Below are 20,727 nucleotides of genomic sequence, written 5' to 3' on the forward strand. Positions count from 1 at the left end.
ATGTTAGGAAGAAGTTCTACACAGAGAGAGTGATTGGCCATTGGAATGTGCTGCCCAGGGAGGTGGTGGAGTCACCATCATTGGAGGTGTTTAGGAGGAGACTTGATGGGGTGCTTGGTGCCATGGTTTAGTTAATTAGGTGGTGTTGGATGATGGGTTGGACACGATGGTCTTGAAGTTCTGTTCCAACCTGGTCTATTCTATTCTAGTCTAGTCTAGTCTATTTTATTCTAGTCTATTCTAATAGCTTCTCCAGCCCATAAACTGGTGAATTTTCCTTGAAGTCAAGAGCTTCACATATTTATGCCACAGAGAATCTGACCCATTGTTTTTAATTTGTGGTCCCATAAAAGTGTGAAAGGTTTGTGGGACAGTTTTGTGAGACCAAATCTTTTTTCCCCTTCCCTTTTCTTTTGTATTTTTCTTTCTTCTAAGGGAAGATTTGAGCAGCAGAACAGCATATGCATCTCTAAGTCAATTGTACCCCATGCTATGTGTACAGCAAAGATCCTTGCTTCCTATTTATTCTCTTCCCCTTCTGCGAGGGAATGATACATTTAGGGAGCACGTAGCTGCTCAGATTTGTGGCTTTTTTAGGACTAAATAAAAATCTCTAGTGTGGCTGAATGCATTCAGCAGTGCAAATCCCTTTATGAGCACCCAGTTTAGTGTCCACTCTGAATCAGAGACAGGGAAATCACAGAAATGGTAGGTAAATGGGACCCTGGGGGTCCCTACTCCAACCTCCTGCTTGAAGCAGGACCATCACCAACTCCTGAGCGTATCAGCTGTGGTTTTGTCCAGCCAAGCCTTGAAAACTGCCAGGGATGGAGATACCCTTTAGCTCTCTATTGACCTGTCCCAGACCTGCACCAACCTTCTGATGAGTTCTTTTTTTTTTGTTTGTTTGTTTGGAGGGGAAAAAAAACAAACCAAACAAACCCAAACATGCAAAACCAACACAAACAAACAAACAAATAGCTTTTTCCTCCAGATCCCATCCTAATCCATCTATAGCTAGCTTGTGCAGCCATTTTTCTCACAAGCTTTCCTGTCCCTGGAACTGTATTTCTTTTCTTTTTTTTGGTATGTTCAAGGACCCTACTGTGATGCTTGTACCTTTTATCCCATCATTCTTCAGGCAGAGTTCCCAGGGAGGTGGTGGAGTCACCATCCCTGGAGGTGTTGAAGAGGGGATTGGATGTGGCTCTTGGTGCCATGATTTAGTCATGAGGTCCGTGGTGACAGGTTGGACTTGATGATCTTTGAGGTCTCTTCCAACTCTGGGGATTCTGTGATTCTGTGATCAGAGAATCTCAGAATGGGGGGGTTAGAAGAGACCTCTGGTGATCATCTAGTCCAACTCTACTGCTAGAGGAGGATCACCTAGAGTTGATCACACAGGAACATGTCCAGGCTGGTTTGCAGTGCCTTCACAGACAGAGCTTCTGCAACTTTTCTGAGCAGCCTACTCCAGTGCTCTGCCATTGTCAAAGAGAAGAATTGTTTCCTCCTGTGTTCCACTTTGTTTCCCTTGCCCCTTGTCCTGTCACTGGATAAAACTGGGTCTCATGGGATGGGGCAGGAGTGACTGGTTTGTTGCCACAGCCCTCACTTAGCTTTGCATCAGCTGGTGCATTTTAACCAGACTTGGCAGAGGTGCCAGAATTATTCTGTATTTGCAGGTTTCATGAGATTAGCAGCCTCTAAGTGGCCCTGCTGCAGGAGAAATTGCAAGGCAAGCAGATCTCCTTTATATACCCCAGGGTTTCCCTGCTCTCTTACACAGAGAGCCAGATTTCCCTGTCCTTACTATCATTTCAGAAAATGGAATTAAACTCCCACATGTGGAAAATCCACATTTCCTCTCGTACATGCACATTCCCCTTCCAGCCCTCTGTGATCATCCACTTTATGCTGCTGTCGTCCCTTACCTCCAAACACCTTGCAGTGTTTCATTAAGTCTGCCCAGCAACACAAAGCAGAAAAGTGCTGTCAGCTCCTATTCTTGTGTGGTGTGAGGGAACCAAGGCATGGAGCTGTGAGCTTACCCACAGCCACACCATAGACCTGGGGCAAATAGATGGATACTGCTTGCACTACCCCTCTGCCTAACTGTCAGTGCCTCTTTCCAAGGTGGTCCCAGCTGTGACTTCCTCTTCCCAAGGTGGTCCCAACTGTGAGTTCCTCTTTCCAAGGTGATGTTTCCTCTCTCTGCTTTGATGTAGGCAAAATGGCAGTGGCAGCTTGTCTACCCAACTGAAGAGATCATCTCATTGCTTCACTCATAGTCTCCCATGCCTCACCTCTGACATTGAACAACACAGCCTAAGGTTTTGTTATTGTTTTTTTCTGGAGAAGATTTGCTTTTCTAGAACTTGCTTCAAGTGAGCAGCATCAGTAGTGAAATGTCTCTGTGCCAGTGCTTCTGCTTGGCCATTTGCATAGTGTATTCAAGTGCTCAGTCTACTGTTTCCTTTGCTTTGCCTTATAGCTAAATAATAAATTTCAGGGAGAAGAAGAGAGGACAACATGGCAATGCACTTCAAAGAAGTGGACTGGAGCTGTTAACTACTGTCTCATGGTAACAGGAATGTTTTCTGGTCTGAGCAGTGCCCTAGTCCCAAAGCCAAGCTGAGCTTCATCTGTTTTCCAGCCTTCATGCAGTACCTAGCACCCAAGGCCCTCATGACTAGGAACAACAACAAGGATGGTGATAATGAATATTCAGATATCCCACAAACCACTCTCAGCATCTGCCATCCTATCTACATTAACATCAGAGTGCACAGATAATGATCAAAGCAGCATTTTCCTGCCAGAGGCCCCCGCTAAACCATCCTTATTAGTATGAATCGATGCTGATTAATGTGCTTCCTTAATGCAATTGTGTCTTCCCCTACTGTTCAGGATTTAACATAAAACATCTCCCCCTTTGCTTGCTTGCCTCCTAATTTCACATGAAAGGTGCAAACCTTGACTGAGGGTACCAGGAAAATTGGTTGTCCAACTTTTGTGAGAAAGAGATAAAAATCAACTGCAAAGAAATACTCATAAGGAGGGAATGAGCCTTTGGAGAGGGTAGCACTGCCCTGCCATGCTAGGATGGGAGATCTGGACCCAGGCATCCTATGAAAAGATATCAGCAGTGATGCTGTTCCACAGCAGTTCTGCTTATACAGCATACAAAATTGCCTTCCTAACCAAGACAGGCTCTTTGCCCACTGCTGACAGACTGCTGGCCTTCAGCTGTGAGGCAAGGAGAAGTGTTGTGTGCTTAAGTGTGGTGTTGCTTCCTCTTTAACATCACCTGGGAAAAGAAGAAAATGCTGCATTTTGCTGCGTGCTGCTGTGCAGCATGGGCAGTGGCTTTATCTCTCTGGGTTTCAGTGTAAATGACACGGTCCTAATGTGCTGTGTCCATGCTCCAGCACAGCAAGACACTGGGGAAATCACCACTAAACAGGAGGCAGTGTTTCAGTTAGAGATGGGTGAGGTCCCCTCGCCTGATTTCACACCCGCTCCAGATCCTTGGTCGCTGTGGTTGGTTTGAGGTCTGCTGCTTTTGGCCTTAGGAGGAGAGCAGTGGTCAGGTCAAATATCATGCCACAAACTCACAAGTGCCCCAAGGAGCTGTCTGACCAAGGGAAAAAGAACAAACCAGCTCACCAAAAAGCAAGTATGGGAGAAAAAGAACATTGTCAGAGAAGACTACACAGAAAATTCCCAGGCTCCATATCAGCTGCTTTTCTACAGGCAGGAGTGATATCCTTAATGTAGGATATGTGCCTCCCTTGGGCTAGTCTAGTGCAAAGAGCAATTGAGAGACACCATTTGGGAGGAAAGAGGCTTCTGTGTTGGAATTAAACAGTTGACAAAATCCCAACAGCTTTACAGATTCTCGAAGTCAATTTAAGGAGCCTGCAGTAAAAGGATGTCTTCTGGAGGTGCTCAAAGTCCAGCTCTTAACTGCTAGAGCTGGCTGTGGCTCCACTAATTCACCACAGCTAGACTGACTTTAACACTCCTTAAAAATGCATGGGCCCAATTTTAAGTGACCAGTTCTGCCATCAGGGCTGATACTATAAACAAACAGCCATCCAACATCAAGCCAGCCTCCTACCTAATGGCTCCATCTGCTCCACTGAAGCACAGGAGGTTTTCCCCTCTTCCTCAGCTGACTGTAGCAGGAGCAATAGTTAGTCCCAATGAGTGTGTTTCCAAAGGGCTCAGCTCCCAGCAGCTCAAACCATGACACACATGGCTGGATTTCTCCAAGCTATCAGCTCCCTCTTTCAGCCTAGTGTATGATATCTGGCCATGAGATGCATCCCTAGGTGTCCTTGAGATCTTCCCATCTCCTTCTAAACTCTCTCCCTAATTATTCCTATTGGACTTTGTCCCATCTCAAATTTCTGTTGTGAACAGTGACTTCTCCAGCACTGTGACCATCCACAAGGCCCTTTCAGACAGCTCCCATGCATGCAGAATGCTGCTGCCCATTTTCTTCCATGCTGGAAAGTGCATTTCCTAAGTGCTTTGGCCACATCAAGCAGAAATGGAGAAAAATAGATCCCTTTCTGCTTCCCATATGTAAAGTTCATCCTGCTCCAAGACAAACCTTCAATTTCTTACCAATCTGCTGAAAACCAAAGGGAGATTTGTTCCTGATAAAACTAGAAATCACAGACTTTTCATTCAGTCAAACAAGATTTTAGCTCCTTTATAGAACTGGAGACAATAAAGCCATAGTGCAGGCTGCCTGTTCTGGGTGTGAATTCTCTCATGGAAAGCCTTTCAGGAAAGGTTACCCACAACCCCCTGTCAGATGTGACACAGGTATGTCTGAGTCTGCCTTGAGGAAGAGGCATGGATTAAATGACCTCTCAAGGTCCTTCCAGACCCGTTTCCCCATGATTCTTAGAGACAGGATCCCAGGGTTGATGGATCTCTGGCCTGACCTACAGTGACAGTTCTTAGATGTGTCTGAATACATTCATTGCATGAATTTCTCTCCCACTGCAGCCCCTCTAGACTGCTGTGGTGGCATTCAGGGCTGAGCAGCTCTTTAGCAAAGGGCAGTGCCACTGCCAGGGGCATTGTGTGGGGCAGAGATCTGCAGTCTCGATCAGAGTGGATGTTGTCAGGCAGAGCAGGAGGAGAGCTGGGGATATTCACAAGCAGGAGCAAAGTCTGTTTTCTCTGCTCCTCTGTACAAGCAAAGACACTGAGGCATCCTTAGTAGAAGAGTGGCAGCATAATTTCTAGGTTTTGGGGCTCTTTCCCCTGAGCTGTTTTGAATGAAGAGGACAAGCCAGGACAAGCATCTTCAATCCATGCTAACCTGCCCCTGCTCTGGGAGCTTCTGTAAGGGGAGGGAGACTGCACTCCCCAGAGGCCATGGGGTAGGCACAACTCATTTTTCTTCCCTACAAATAGATGATGTCATTATTACTCTGCAAGTGCTTTTGGCTCTGTGCCCGTGGGAGGACAGAGCCTGCACACATGTGGTTTCCATGCTCCCCCCCCAGCCCCAAGCCATCCTGTACGTGGATCTCTGTGCACATTGCTAGTGGGCTATTCACCAGCACTTTCCTGGCTACTGGTTTGCATGGTTGTGTTCCCAAGTCTCTTTCTGAATCACAACAGGACTATGTAATTATGCAAATGCACACACGTCTGAGAGTTTTGCAGCCTCTTTGGGTTTCAACACAAACCTCATGGTGCTTTCTGGCTTATTCCCCTTCACTTCAAAGCTCTTGCTGCTTTGATAGGAGACTCATATGAGAACCCCAGCTTTTCATGGTAAAATGGAAAAAGAAAAGTGTGCTTCTGGATATTACAGCTGGCAAGAACAACTTGGAAGAGGAAACAGCTAAGGCTTGGAAGCGTAGAAAGCAAAGACAAATCCAAATGCTGCCTATTCTCTGTTGCTGTTTTATTGGAAGACTTTTAGACCAAGATCACAGTTCAGGGGCCAAGTTCAGCTCCTACATGGAGACAAACTACATAGGTCTGTGGTCAGCTGTGCACAGCTAAGCCTTATGCAAAGCAGTGTGAGAAATGAGGTACTGATGTGTGTCTTGGCATCTTTCTGTCTGTTCTTGCCCACGTAAACCTGAAGCTATTGGCAGCTCACATGTATGGGTTTGGTACAGAGGTTTGGTCTGCCCATAGGCTCTCTGGCTTGAAAAATGCGCCTGTGAACCTACCCAGGAACTTATCTGTCACCACAAGTGAAGTACACTCACACCCCTGGTCCCTTTTTATCTCCATGTACGTTGTGCACATTGCCATGGTACCGCAGTGCCTGCGTCTCACTATCAGAGCACCGCAGCTGAGACTTTGAAGCAATTTGCATTGCCAGCTGAGGGCCTTGAAGAACCAAAGACACTTTTCCAGGTGGAATGGGGACAGTGCTGTGTCTCCCATTAACTACAATCCTTCTCCCATTGACTATGAGCCTTGAACCCATGGGAAGTGGCTGAGTTCCCAGCACCTAACAACTTCTCCAAGCTGCAGGTGCTGCAGGAAACCAACGTACCTGTATATTTTATATCTGGTTGTAAATCCTTGACGATGTCTTTCCACAAAGGATAAGTAGCTCCGTGAGTGATGGAAAGGCCCCCTGTCTGAAATAAGCCAATCAAATTCCTTGGAGACATGTTGGTTGGTAGCAGCTGGGTCCTGGTGGGAGGGCTGTACTAGTATATGGTCCCATATAAACAGGAGGTAGAGGAACTCAACAAGCCTCCAGTTCATGCTTTTCTGTCTGCCTTTTTCCTCTCATTCTTGCTCCATTCTGTGGAGTCCTGTTGGGAAAGAGAGGGAAGAGGAGGAAGGAAAGAGAGAGAGAAATGGAGGGGAAGAAAGGGAGGAGGGAGAGAAAGAGAGAGATCAAAAATGGGAATTGCTTTGATCCTTTGACAACTGTCTCTCAGGGTGAAAATAGACATGAAAAATCAAGATTTAACAGAGTTCGCTCTGAGTTACAGCTTGGAGTACTCAGCAGTGTTTTATTCATGTACCTAAGTGGTGCCTTTAACCTCCTGAGCATATATCACCTTTGAAATCACCAGGTCCTGACCTGAGACATCCTCACCACAGCTTCTCCATCATTCCCCTCATGAAGTTCTCTGCAGTGCTGCAAAGGCAGGTAAAGGCTGGGCGCAGGAGGTGGCCGCACCCCAGGCTACCATTACCCCTTTATTGTCCCTTTAATGCTGTGCCAGAGAAACGTGCCTTCCGCTTTCATGTCCCTCTGATGATCTGTAATCCATACTCCATGCAACCTGAGCAATCCATAAAGACCCAGCTCTTTCTTTAAAGTGTTGCCAAAAAAAAAAAGAAAGAAACCCAAATAATTACTCAGGCCTCAGTGTCGAGCACATGGGGACACACAGACACATGCACACACACACACAGCCACACACACAGACACACACACAGCCACGAAATCCTGCCAAAGTTTGACAGAGAAAAATCACCTCAACATGCTTTCCCTGCCTGGGTGCTGGGGAGGTGTGTGTCTGGTGGAGGGGGACAGGGTCTGTTGCTGTTTTGATTACAGGAGGACCTTGAGGCTCTTCCCAAGATCAAGGCTCTGCAGGGTGACATACTGAACATGCACAGTCAGTGTAGATTTACCGGGGAGCTTAAGGGGATGCTTCACAGCACCTGGTGCAGGGCATGCTGTGGCTCACATGATGGGAGAGAGGCTGTCCTGTTGCACCCCACCACTGAATCCTGCTTCACCCCACCACTGAATGATGGCTGCAGACAGCCCTGCTATAAGCCAACTCCTCTCCCCAGTGTGTTTAAGGACTAAACAGACAAGACATATGATGAGTGGGAAGGAAAACAGAGGAGTGAAACACCTTGCCAAAGGTTACGCAGCAAGCCGCAGATACAGCTGGAAGAGAGCCCTCGCCTCCTGACTCCCTTTCCAGTGTTTCAGCCATTAGATCATCCTCCTCCACAGTCATGCTGTTGGCATGATGCCCCTCTCTGAATGAAGCCTTGTGCTCTGTTGGTGGAAGGTGAGAGGATGCTTAGCTGGCACCCTGCACCTGGCATAGACGCCTTCCCCTTCTGCTTCCTAACCACAATGCAGCTGCAACAGCAGCCCAGCTCACCGGGTTGTGTTCCTTGTCACTGGGAGTTGCTGATGCTGCTATGAAAAGTCCTCTCCATGCACAGGATGTGTTCTTCCTCCTGCCCACCTCCTGTCCATCTGGCTGTCTTGCTGAGTTTTGTGGAGGTTGTGCCAACACAGTGGGCATGCCCGGGCAGGCAGACTGATCTTGAGGCTGCATCCCCCACCCTGGGAGCACAAACCTGGCCAAAAGTTGTCCTCAGGGCAGGTGACACATCCCTATTTCTGCAGAACACAGCACAGAGAGACTGTAGCTACTTTTTAAAGGAAGAGAACTCAGGCTATGTAGGGCCCTGCTACAGTGAGACTTACTGTCAGGTTTATTTGTATGTCTCCAGAAACCCTTCTGGTTGTGAGTCTGAGTCACAGAATCAGAATGGTGGGGTTGGTAAGGGACCCCTGGAGATCATCTAGTCCACCCCTCCTGCTAACACAGTTACACCTGGATCAGGTTGCACAGGACTGCATCTAGAAGGGTTTTGAAAGTTTCCACAGGAGACTCCACCACCTCTCTAGGCAGCTTGGTGCAGTGCTCTGGCACCCTGAAAGAAGTTTTTCCTTAAGTTCAAGTGAATACTCAATGCCCCTTGTCTGAGAAAAGCCCAGCCCCATCCTCTTGACCTCCTCCCTGTAGATATTTGAATGCATTGATAACATCCCCTCTCAGTCTTATCTTCTCCAGGCTAAAGAGTCCCAGCTCTCTCCTCCTCTCCCCATAAGAGAGATGTTCCAATCCCCTAAGCACCACCAGGAGTTCTACCATAATTACCATAGAAGTTTGCAAGTCCCAGAGAGAAAAGGTTTTGTTAAGAGCATAAGGAAGATCAAACTGAGGTGTGCTGGAGATGCCATGCACACCTGCAGCACTGCCTGCACAAGTGAGACCTTGGCTGGTGGGAGCAGCAGAGTATAGACCAGAGGGCATCAGAGCTTGTGGTCAGCAAGGCTGTCTCCCCTGCTCCAGGAGCCTTCACGGGGAGCACGGCCAAGCTGCAGGCCATAGCAGTGAGCATGTGTCTGCCTCCTGCGTGGGTGGTTTGAAGCCAGGAGTGTGCCAGGGAGCACAAGTGCCAAGTGTGTCTGTGTGCTGGGGTGTGTGGGAGGCTGCACGTGTGCACAGCATGTGTTTGTGGCACTGCAGGGAGCTCAGCGGCGCTCCACAGGGCTGAGTGGTGTGAGCCTGGTGAAAAATGACAGTCAGCTGCTGCATTAGATGAGGAAAGGACAAAAAGTTAAGTGCAGGAAAGTCTGTGAGTGGTTGCCTTTTTTTTTTTCCTTTCTCTTGGGCACATGTAAACTTATTCCCAATTGCAGATAGAAAATGACTGTTTTCAAACCTAAGGGTACCTTGCAGCTCCTGAGTGGGGAGGATATTTTGTCCTGGAGGAATGTATATAATATTAGCCTTCACCCATAAATGTGACAGCTCTTGGTGCTTTCAGTTGCAGCATCTCAGGCTGGTTCTGCTTCACCTGACAAAACTGAAATGTGGGGAGATTCTGGCCCCATACCAAGGGAAGCAGAGCAAATTTCAAGTGAGCTACAGAAAATCTGCCCTTATATTCAGCATGGGTGAGGCTGCACCTAGAGTACTGGGCTCAGTTTTGGGCCCCTCACTACAAGGAGGACATTGAGGTGCTGGATCACGTCCAGAGAAGGGCAGAAAATCCAGTGAAGGGCCTGGAGAACAGGTCTGGTGAGGAGCAGCTGATAGAACTGGGGTTGCTTGTTCTGAAGAGGAGGCTGAGGGGAGACCTCACAGCTCCCTACAACTCCCTGAAAGGAGGTTGGAGTGAGGTGGGGATTGATCTCTTCTCCCTAGCATCAAGTGATAAAGAAGAGGAAATGGCCTTACATTGCATCAAGGGAGGTACAGATTGGATGTTAGGACAAATGTATGTACTGAAAGAGTGGTCAGACATTGGAGCAGGCTGCCCAGGAAGGTGGTGGAGTTGCTTTCCTTTATAGGCATTCAAAAAATGTGTAGACATGGCACTTTGTTTTAATGGCCATGGTGGTGTTAGGTCAATGATTGGACTTGATGATTTTAGAGGTCTTTTCCAACCAAAACCATTCTGTGGTTTTATGATTCTATTTCTGCTCCCATTCACAGCAGTCACAAACCCAAGGTGATTACTGGCAAATGCTCTCAGCTACATCCCACCCTCAGTATTTCCAAACTCCATTTCAGGAGTTTGTTTCTCCTGCTCCTCCATCCAGACTACTTCTCTGTCTTTCTCCTCTTTGCAGATCTACAGCACTGTCCCATCACAGTAAGCAGCTGCAGCTCAGCATATTTGCCCTTAGACACGGATGCAGATTTGCTGCTGGCAATGACCACTTGTTCTGCACACATTGTCCAAATTTGCCTGTTCATTAAATTTGTCCGTGGTGCTCCCTTCACCAGCCAGCCTGGATCAGCTTTGCTTTCAACCATTCACCTTCTATTGAATTTCTACTGCAAAGAGAGGAAGGGAGCTTTTACAGACCAAAGTGGAGCGATAGCTCACCGCCGGCTCCCAGCGCAGCGCGAGTGCAAATTGAAACAGGAGAAGAGCCAAATGAAATGGATTTCAGAGAAGTCCCAATGAGTGCTCCCACATGTGAGCATCATACATTGGGGAAATATCAGCTTATGAAAGAGGAGATATTGACTAATTCTCCCCAGCAACCTCTTTATCCTTCTTTCCTTTCCTTTTAGGTCAGAGTTTGAGTCAGGATGATTTTAGTTGTGATGGCTCTCAACCAAGGGTTAAGACATAGGCAGAAGCAACCTTGAGATCTCTAGAAGAAATAGACATCTCCAGTCTGGAATCTGGATGTATCAGTGCTGAGAACAGGGAATGGTGCCTGAGGCAGTGGAGGATGGCAGAGTGCAATTGGGTCTAGACAACTATCACACCATCAACTTTAATATTTTAGCAGTATCTTTTTCCCCCCTGTAGCTGCTGTGGAGATGTTGTTTCACATTAAAGATTAATACACACCATGGTGCTGGTCCCCACAGAGGATATAAAGCTTACTGAAGTGGGATTATTTTGTGTCTAAGGCAACATTGTGAGGTGCATTCAATCTAACTCCTAACAAGTCTGAATCTGAAATTAATTTGTTAGGTGTCTTTATGGGGCTCCACAGATGCAAGATATGTTCGGGGGACATTGCAGAAGGGACAGGGGAAGAAGGAGCAAGGAGGTGATGTCTCCAAGTATACATTCTTTGAGTAGGAGATCCAAGATTAACTGAAAGCTAAATCTGGCCCAGACACATTTCTGCACTAAAGGGGAGGCTTGGAGAGGTCAGATAGAGGATTTTGATTCAGAAATTCAGCATTCCTCTAATTTCTGCCCCCTAAATGCTTTGTGATCTTGGGTTACAGGCTTTTTGCCTTATCAGTACTAAGAGACAATAGTATTTGTTTGACTACTTGGACCATGAACTTGTTGGAGAAGCCATCAGCTGGTCATATCACCTAGCACAACACAGTCCAGCTGCCCACTTGCCTTACCAGGTGTTCCTGTCCTACAAGCAATGAATGAAAACTATCTCAAGGTGTCAGTCAGCTTGGTAATGCAGCTGTTATAAAATCTCAGCAGGTTGAACTTGATATCTTTGAGGTCTTTTCCAACCATGTTGATTCTATGACTCTATCTCAAGCTGCAAACTCCATTTCCACTCAGGACGTTCTGGTTCATGTCAGCAAACATGATCATAGAATCATAGAATCAGTAAGGTTGGAAGAGACCTCAAAGATCATCAAGTCCAACCTGTCATCCAACACCTCATGACCAATAAACCATGGCACCAAGTGCCACATCCAATCCCCTCTTGAACACCTCCAAGGATGGGGACTCCACCACCTCCTTGGGCAGCACATTCCAACGGCTAATGACTCTCTCTGTGAAGAACTTTCTTCTCACCTCCAGCCTAAACTTCTCTTGGTGCAGTTTGAGACTGTGTCCTCTTGTTCTAGTTGCCTAGGAGAAAAGACCAACCCCCTCCTGGCTACAGCCTCCCTTCAAGTAGTTGTAGACAGCAATAAGGTCTCCCCTGAGCCTCCTCTTCTCCAGGCTAATCAACCCCAGGTCCCTCAGCCTCTCCTCATAGGGCTGTGCTCAAGGCCCCTCCCCAGCCTCATTGCCCTTCTCTGGACATGTTCAATGGTCTCAATGTCCTTCTTAAATTGAGAAGTCCAAAACTGGACACAGGACTCAAGGTGTGGCCTAACCAGTGCTGAGTACAGGGGTACAGTGACTTCCCTGCTCCTGCTGGCCACACCATTCCTGATGCAGGCCAGGATGCCATTGGCCTTCTTGGCCACCTGGGCGCACTGCTGGCTTATGTTCAGATGGTTAGCAATCAGTACCCCCAGGTCCCTTTGGTCATGCAATTGTCACATCAGTTAAGAAACAGGATCTGCCAGGTGAGGTAGGACACAGGCCAGAGTCCACACAGTGATGGGAGAAGGTCCATGATTGTGAGTCAGGTAACAGTCAGCTTCCAGCTTCATCCATCATGAAGGCACATCCATCAATGTAAAAGGAGATTTCTGTTACAACCCCTCCCCTGCCTGCTGGATAGTTTAAGATGGCCTTCTTCTAATCTGAATTCAGCCTGGAACATTGAATGTTCCTTGTCTTACGAGCCTTTCAGACTCTTGGAGGAAAAATAGGCAAGTACTTTCTGTAAAGTGCAAGTTGTATTTGAATGTACACTTAATTTCATGGTGATTGATATCTGTGTGTTAATTATATTCTATTTTAGGCAATACCTTTTCTGTCACAAGGCAGTGCCTTTTATTCAAGGAGTTCAAATTGAATTAGAGACATTAATTAAAGCTCTCAGCACTCTAGTAAGGCAGGCAAGTGCTGTTACTCCCATTGTTTCTTGAAATAAGAAGAAAGGAATGAAGCTGGGTGTCTACTTAGCCACTTAAAAGGTGATTTTTATACAGTGGGATAGCTCAGGATGATAGATTTTGCACAAAATGATATTGCAAGGTCTGTTTCATACAAGGGAGGCTGTGTAACCCCAAATCACTGCAGAGTACAGGAGCTCTGACTCTCCATTGCTTGCTGTAAGCACTCCACCACTCCTCTGCCTCCTGGGATTTTCTACCTTACTTCTGACCTCTGTACCTTTCATTTATCCCTTCTATTAGATTCAAATTGATCTTGTACACATCCTTTCTGTTTTCTCATGCTCATAGCTGTAAACTACTTCCATCAGAAATGCAGGCTCAGGAAAGAGAAATTACTGGACATATTATTTGCAGTAAAGAAATAAGTCCTCTATCTCTTTAAGCTTCATGCACCAATAATTCTTTCTTGTGTCCCACATTTGGTTCTTGGCAGGTTGAGAGAGGTTTCTGCCTGCTGCCATTTACCAGAGGGAAGAGGCTAACAATTGCTATTTGTATCTGAAACACTTCTGTTCTGCAGCAACTTCACACACTGCTTTAGGATGCTGATAAATTAGTAAAAGAGTGAAGTGTCAGGGGAGAGATGAAACAGCTTATGTTAGTTTAGAGCTCGACCCTGTAAAGTGACTAACGTCTGACCTCATTTCAGCAAACAGCTTAAGTCTTCTCTTAATTTTAAGCACAGGAGATGCTCTTCTGGATTTTATTCTGCCACCCCTGCTGCAAGTTAACTGTGCACTCACATTCCTGCTAGACAGGTGGCTACTGTCCTACACCTTTAGGATTTAACTTGTGTTAGGTCTCTGGATGCAAGTGGAGCAATAACGATTATGTCCTGCACCTTGTTCGGAAATGGCCCACAAAGGTGCAGTTACCAGCCAAGAAACATCTTTAACAGCCCTTAGGAAATGCTGGCCACTGATCCAGCCAGGATGAGGACATCTTTTCTGTGTCAGGGACAGGGGAAAACACAGAACATAGAATCACAGTATCATTTCAGTTGGAAAAGGCCTCTACGATCATTGAGTCAAACCATTGACCTAACACCACCATGGCCATCAAAATATGTCCTAAAGTGATTATATCATGTCCTGATATGGATGGAAGGGAATGGGGAAGCCAGTCTGTTGGGGTAGGCAATCTGTTGGGATCTATTAAGCTATATGAACCTCTGTGGATAAACCTGAGATCCTGGAAAACAGAATCTCACCACTGCTGACCTGGACGTCTTTATAGCTCAAAATACAGACACTGATACCTGATTGCAGACACAGATGGAGCTACAATTCAACAGTGGCTCTGGCTTTCTAGGTGACAGTGGCATACAACATGATAAAATCCCAAATGATGGCAAATCTCTTTTGTTTCAGAAGTGAGATTTCTCTATTTCAGTTGAATCCTTCCCCAGACCTTAGCAATTCTGCACTAATCAAGGTACAAGTTTAAACATATTCTTTAACTGTATCACTGCACGAGTGGTCAGACCTGAGGGTTATTCATCAGCTGAATGCTTTTGGGGGTGAGGAAAGGCAAGGAGAGAGGATGAGAAGTACCTCTCAAAAATACCAACACAGTCCATGAATTCACTTCACTTTGGCCAAATTATTCATGCAGAAGAAGAAATAATGATTGGGAGACATCAGTGGCTTTGTTGTGAGAGCACCAAGGGGAAAACCAAATTTCCCAATCTCCACTTGAAACTACCAGAGATTTTTCTTTTTCTCCTTTTTGATTTTGTCTTTCCAGCCTCTTGCCAGTGATAAAAATACTTCTTTTGACTCCAAATGACTTGGAGGAGAAAAGGGTGGGTTTTTTTTATTCTTTTCAGTTTGTCAACACTTTACTTACAACTTGTCAGAATATTCAGTGAACCAAAACCACCCCACGAATCCTTCGTTATGAATGCAGTTCAAGAGGCAGCCTAAAGGGAGCAGGTTCTGTGCAGAGACTCTCTTTACTCCCTGCCTACAGCAAGGAGAGAATCACACTGGTAACAGCTACGTACCTGTTTTCAGCTCATTTGTCCCCACACTTCAGCTAATTATAAACTACTGGTGTTGTTATGATGAGGATGAGAAGCAGCTTGAAAGTGAAGAATGGTGGCAAGCCTGCAACCTCCATCAAGTCACAACAGCAGGTGGTGCTGGACAGGAGGAATTAAACTCCATCAGTTCTCATGGGAAATCTGCTAGCCAAGGTGCCAAAGCCACAGCTCTGAAATCCAGAACCTACAGAGACTTGGTTTGGGTCTCTGCTTAGAAAAAGGAGCCATCTAACAGTGCTCATCAGTCATGGAATCAGAGAGTTGCACTGGTTGGAAAAGACCTCCCAGAGCATTGAGTCCAACCTAGCATCACCAAGGCCATTAAACCATGTCCCGAAGTGCCATGTCTGCACACTTTTTGAACACCTTCAGGGACAGTGACTCCACTGCTTTCCTGGGGTGCCTGTTCCAGCTCCTGACCATTTATTTGGGAAAGAAAAATTTCCTAAGATCAAATCTAAACCTCCCCTGGTGCAATTCAAGATCATTTTGTCATGTGCTGTCACTAGTTACTAGGGAGAAGAGACCAAGCTCCACCTCATTCCAGCCTCTTTACAGGTAGCTGTAGAGACCAATGAAGTGTCCCTCAGCTTCCTTTTCTCCAGCCTAAACAATACTAGTTCCCCATCTTCATGAGACTTGTTCTCTAGACCCTTCAGCAGCTTTGTTGCTGTTCTCTGGACCCACTCCAGCACCTCAATGTCATTCTTGGAATGAGAAGCCCTTAGTACTTAAGATGCAACTTCACCAGTGCTGAGTACAGGAGGACAATCACTGCCTGGGCCTGCTGGCCACATTATTGCTGACACAGGGCATGATGCTGTTTGCCTTCTTGACCACCTGGGCACATGCTGGCTCATATTCAGATGCTGTCAATCAACCCCCTGAAGTCCTTTTCTGCTGGATAGTTTCCAGCTGCTTGTCCCCAGGTTTGTGATGTTGCATGGGGTTGCTGCTAGCCAAGTGCAGAATGTGGCACTTGTCCTTGTTGAGCCTCATTGAAGTGATCTCAGCCCATTGACCCAGCCTGTCCAGATGCCTCTGCAGAGCCTTCCTGCCTTGGGAATTGGTGAAGATTGGGAACTGAATTAAAATGAACTTCAGTGTGCGGACGCAAAGACATGGTGAAGCCTCACGTTGTGGAGACAGTCCTGCTGAATCTGAGACTGGATGGTACCGTGCTAGGTGCTGTACAAACAGAAACCAGAAAGATGGTCCATGCCCCCAAAAAGCTTACAATCTAATTAGAAGCCCAAGGACAGCAGATGGCCAGGGACAGATGGGGGAACGCAAGGGAACAGTGAGATAAAACCGCTCAGCGGGCTGTGGAGCAGTGGTGTCAGCACACCAGCAGCCCTACTGTTGGCAAGATTCTGAGAGCTATTGTCATAAATGAGAGTTATAAATAGGGAGGCTGGATAATGAGCTAGCTTTGTAGATGTTTGTGAGGAACTCCTCTCATTTGTGGAGTGGCAGGGATAGAATGAATATAGATGCTAATAATAATGATAAACTGCACTTTTCTGAGCTGCTTATTAAGGAAAAAAAAAATATGGTGGGTGGTGAGCAGTGTTTTCTATTAAACACTGCCCTGAACTTGAAATTATTCCTACTATTATTAAATTATTGTCCAAGCCAGTCCACTTCCCCATAATTTCATTCTAAGTTACACCAAAATGCAGCTCCATCTCCTATCCTCCCCACTATTCAGACTGGAAGTGAGGAGGAAGTTCTTCACCATGAGAGTGGTGAAGCCCTGGAATGGATTGTCCAGGGAGGTGGTTGAGGCCCTGTCCCTGGAGGTGTTTAAGACCAGGCTGGATGAGGCTCTGGCCAGCCTGATCTAGTGTAAGGTGTCCCTGCCCATGGCAGGGAGCTTGGATCTAGATGATCCTTGTGGTCCCTTCCAACCCTGACTGATTCTATGATTTATATGCACCTCACACCAACATCTAGTAATCTCCTAAGTGTTAATAGATTTTTATCCTTGCAGTAACTTTAGGAGGTGAGGAAATGCTGGGTTTCCCCCACTCCACAGAATGGGGATTCGAGACATGGGGTAGATTAATGGCTTGTCCCAGATTGTTTTGTAACTGCTTCAGAAATTCAACCCAAATCTCTTAAGTCTCAACTCAATGCTACGTCTCCTTGCAGTACCCTTCCTACGCACCTTCATGCTACTATTCCAGAATTAGCTAAGACTTGCCACAGAGCTGCTTAGAATGGTTTTTTTTTTGGATTGCTCATTTTTATGTCAGGAAAATGCCAATTCATCAGAGGCAAAAAGGCTTTGTAGAGATTTGTTGATTTAAGGGGGAAAAAAAGGGAAAGGGAAAGGGAAATAAAACCCAACCCCAAACCCTCCACATTTTTGATAAAGTCAGCTTTTCTTTGGAACAGAATGTGTTGAGTGCTCTGTTTGGAAAGGATCAGTTGAAGATTGTGTTTTGGTTTTCATTACATGGTGAGTAATATACATCAAGAAATCAAATGGAAGTGTTTTCTTATGCCGTGTGTTTTGACTGAGCCAAAATAGATTTGGTAATTTATGCACAAAGGGAAATGTCCAAATTCATTTAATACTTTGCTTGCATTTTGGAGCAAGAAACACCTGCAAACCACATGCAATAAACTGAAGAAAAATCACATTGTTCCTGTGGTGGTTTGGCCCTGGCCTGGAGGCCAGATGCCCACCAAAGCTGCTCTATCACTCCTTCTCTTAAGTGGACAGGGGGAGAGGGGAAAAAATATAACAGAAGCCAGTAATAGAATAGGAGCAATTTTAATAACACTAATAAGCAAACAGCAATAGACCACATGGAAGCAAAAAGCAGAGAGAGAGAGATGTTAGTCTCTACTTCCCATCAGCAGGATGATGGTCGGTCTCAGGCAGCAGGGCTCTCTAAGCTTGCTGGTTATTTGGGAGGATAGACGCCGTGGATGAATCCTCCCCCTTCCTTCTTTCACTTCCTTCTTATACCTGAGCTGATGTCATATGGTATGGAATACCTCTTTGACCAGTCTGAGTCAGCTGGCTCACCTGTGTCCCCTCCCAAGATCTTGCCCACCCCTCAATGTGCTCTTGGGGCAGGGAAATGTTGAAAGGACACAGCCTGGATAATTATTCAACAGTAGCCAAAACACTGCTGTGATATCAATCATAGAATGATAGAATCAATAAGGTTGGAAGAGACATCAAAGATCATCAAGTCCAACCTGTCACCCAACACCTCATGACTATTAAACCATGACTCCAAGTGTGATGTCCAATCCCTTTTTGAACACCTCTGGTGATGGTGACTCCACCACCTCCATGGACAGCACATTCCAATGGCTAACAACTCTCTCTGTGAAGAACTTTCTCCTCACCTCCACCTAAACCTCCCCTGGTGCAGCTTGAGTCTGTGTCCTCTTGTGTTGGTTGCCTAGGAGAAGAGACCAACCCCCACCTGGCTACAACCTCCCTTCAGGTAGTTGCAGAGAACAATGAGGTCTCCCCTGAGCCTCCTCTTCTCCAGGCTAAACAACTCCAGCTCCCTCAGCCTCTCCTCATAGGGCTTGTGTTCAAGGCCTCTCCCCAGCCCCATTGCCCTTCTCTGGACATGTCCAAGTGTCTCAATGTCCTTCTTAAATTGAGGGGCCCAAAACTGGACACAGAACTACTGCTGCAAAACACAGCACTAGAAAGATGCTGTGAGGAGAATTGACTCCAGTTCAGTCCAATCCAATACAGTTCCCTACAGCTTTTACCAGGAATTTGACAAAGTAACCTGAAAGCTAAGTCCAAAGAGGTGTGTGTCAGAATACAGTAACCCTGGTTTTTGCTTTCATGCCTGCTATATTCTGTGCACCACTCTTGCCTTGCAACAGTTTGGACCCTTAAAAGTAGAGAGCCTGAAGGGGGAAAAAAAATAAATAAATCAATGCCAAAACTGCCCTGCAAAGCACTATTGTAAGGTTCAACCCAAAAGGTCAACCACTACCCCACACCTGACATGCTTTGCAATATTTCTGTTGTTCATTCCTGGGCAGGGACTTTACCACCACAGCCACATTAAGTGGTCCTTCTCCCCAGGGCTTGGGAAATGCAAGCTAACTCTGCAGATTTTGGTATGCTAGGAAGCTGAGGTTTCCTAATGAGCCTTGTAAATTATTTATCTTCCTGGTTTTCTTGTCCCTCAGAAAAGAGCTTAGCTCTTGACCTGGGTCTTTTGTGTTCTTCAGCTGTCACTGGAGGAGTAGAAGGGGTTAAAACCCACAGGCCTTTTCTTCTGGTACAGCTCCTGCTGCTTGGATAATGACAGCCCTGCCTGCCAGGATGAAAACCACCATTTAACTCAACACTTCCTATGGGCGCCAGGTTCTGCCCCCAGTCCTGCTGGATGAAGCCAAGGGAATCAGGGGCAGCTGAAGAGGAGCAGGAGAAGGGACCCCAAACTGTTGGCAGCTGTCCTCGAGCAGTTCAGTCTCATCACACTGGGTGGAAGAAGAATTTGTTGTGGCTATAAAAATCTCCCTGTGCATTTAGCCACACCAACTCCTGCAGCCTGTCTTAGACTTTTGTGCAACAGTTCTGCCAGGACGTGCTCGAGACAAGATGAGACCTCACAAGGATGATGTGGCTCATGCTTCTGCAGAGGAACAGAGCTGCAGTTAGAATCAGGGTCAGGACAAACTGTCACTGATGTGAGGTTAATACCCTTGCAACTACCTGATGGGTGCTACCACGTAGATGTGTTACATGAATTGCTGATTTAGGATGGATTTCATTAGTGTGGAGGACACTGATCTGAGGGCGAAAGCTTCTTCCACTACCCTGCCTCCCCATACAGGGGAAGTTATATGCACATTAATGCAAAGGTGCTTAAATTCAGGCTAGAAATGTGAGCTAGAATGTGTAACAGCCCCAGATAACACCATTTTATTGGTGGCTTCTGAAACAGAAGCCAGGAATTTTGAGAGTAGGTCTTCTGCACTAAGCAGGCATCTACAGAGGCTCTGCAGTCACAGGTTCTGCTGGCAGGTCTATTGAAGTCAATGAGCCTTGGGTTGGATCTCATTGCAAAAAGATAATCAAATATCATATTAACTCTTAATTCAGAACAGCATATTAAATTAGAAACTCAAATTAACCTGAAACTACATTTATATAATGAGAAGATTTAAAATCTGTGTCTTATGAAGGTGGGAGAACTCCTAGCCAAAGCCTCTCTCATCAGCCTTGAATCCCAGAGCCAATCTACCTGCAGCACAGCATTTCTGCCTCTTCCCGGAGCCCTAAGCCTAGGAATCCCACTGAGACAGAAGGATGCATGGAAAATAAAGCCATCTCATACTTACCAGTGGTAATCTGTCAAACACAGAGAGCTGTTAATAACCAGACCCCAACCAATGCCAAGAACTGAAAAATCCCAGAGGATACAGAGAATCTACACTGGCATCTCACCACCACAAAGAGCCTTTTCCATCAGCGCACCAACCCTGCCACACAGATTCGCTCAGGACTGAAGGAATTCAGCCCTTGCTAGGATTAAAGTACAAAACCCCTCAGGTCTGAGCCTCTCAAACATGAAAGCAGTTTGGTACCCAAGTTCCAGGCCACCTCTAGCT

At 46.3% G+C, this 20,727-nt stretch overlaps 1 protein-coding gene across 2 annotated transcripts in view; it reads right to left on the reverse strand.

Moving 5' to 3' along the window:
* Nucleotides 1-20,727, reverse strand: part of BRINP1 (BMP/retinoic acid inducible neural specific 1) — a 110,113-nt gene that overhangs the window by 68,653 nt on the left and 20,733 nt on the right. For both annotated transcript variants that reach the window (XM_068155639.1, XM_068155640.1), the window contains one exon: nt 6,545-6,812. In XM_068155639.1, coding sequence (XP_068011740.1) covers nt 6,545-6,762 — 218 coding nt within the window. In that variant the 5' untranslated portion in view covers nt 6,763-6,812. The remainder of the gene's footprint in view (nt 1-6,544; nt 6,813-20,727) is intronic.

Source organism: Melanerpes formicivorus, unplaced genomic scaffold, assembly GCF_026170545.1.
Source record: "Melanerpes formicivorus ecotype bairdi unplaced genomic scaffold, bMelFor1.0.p_v2 SCAF_33, whole genome shotgun sequence".
NCBI lineage: Eukaryota > Metazoa > Chordata > Aves > Piciformes > Picidae > Melanerpes > Melanerpes formicivorus.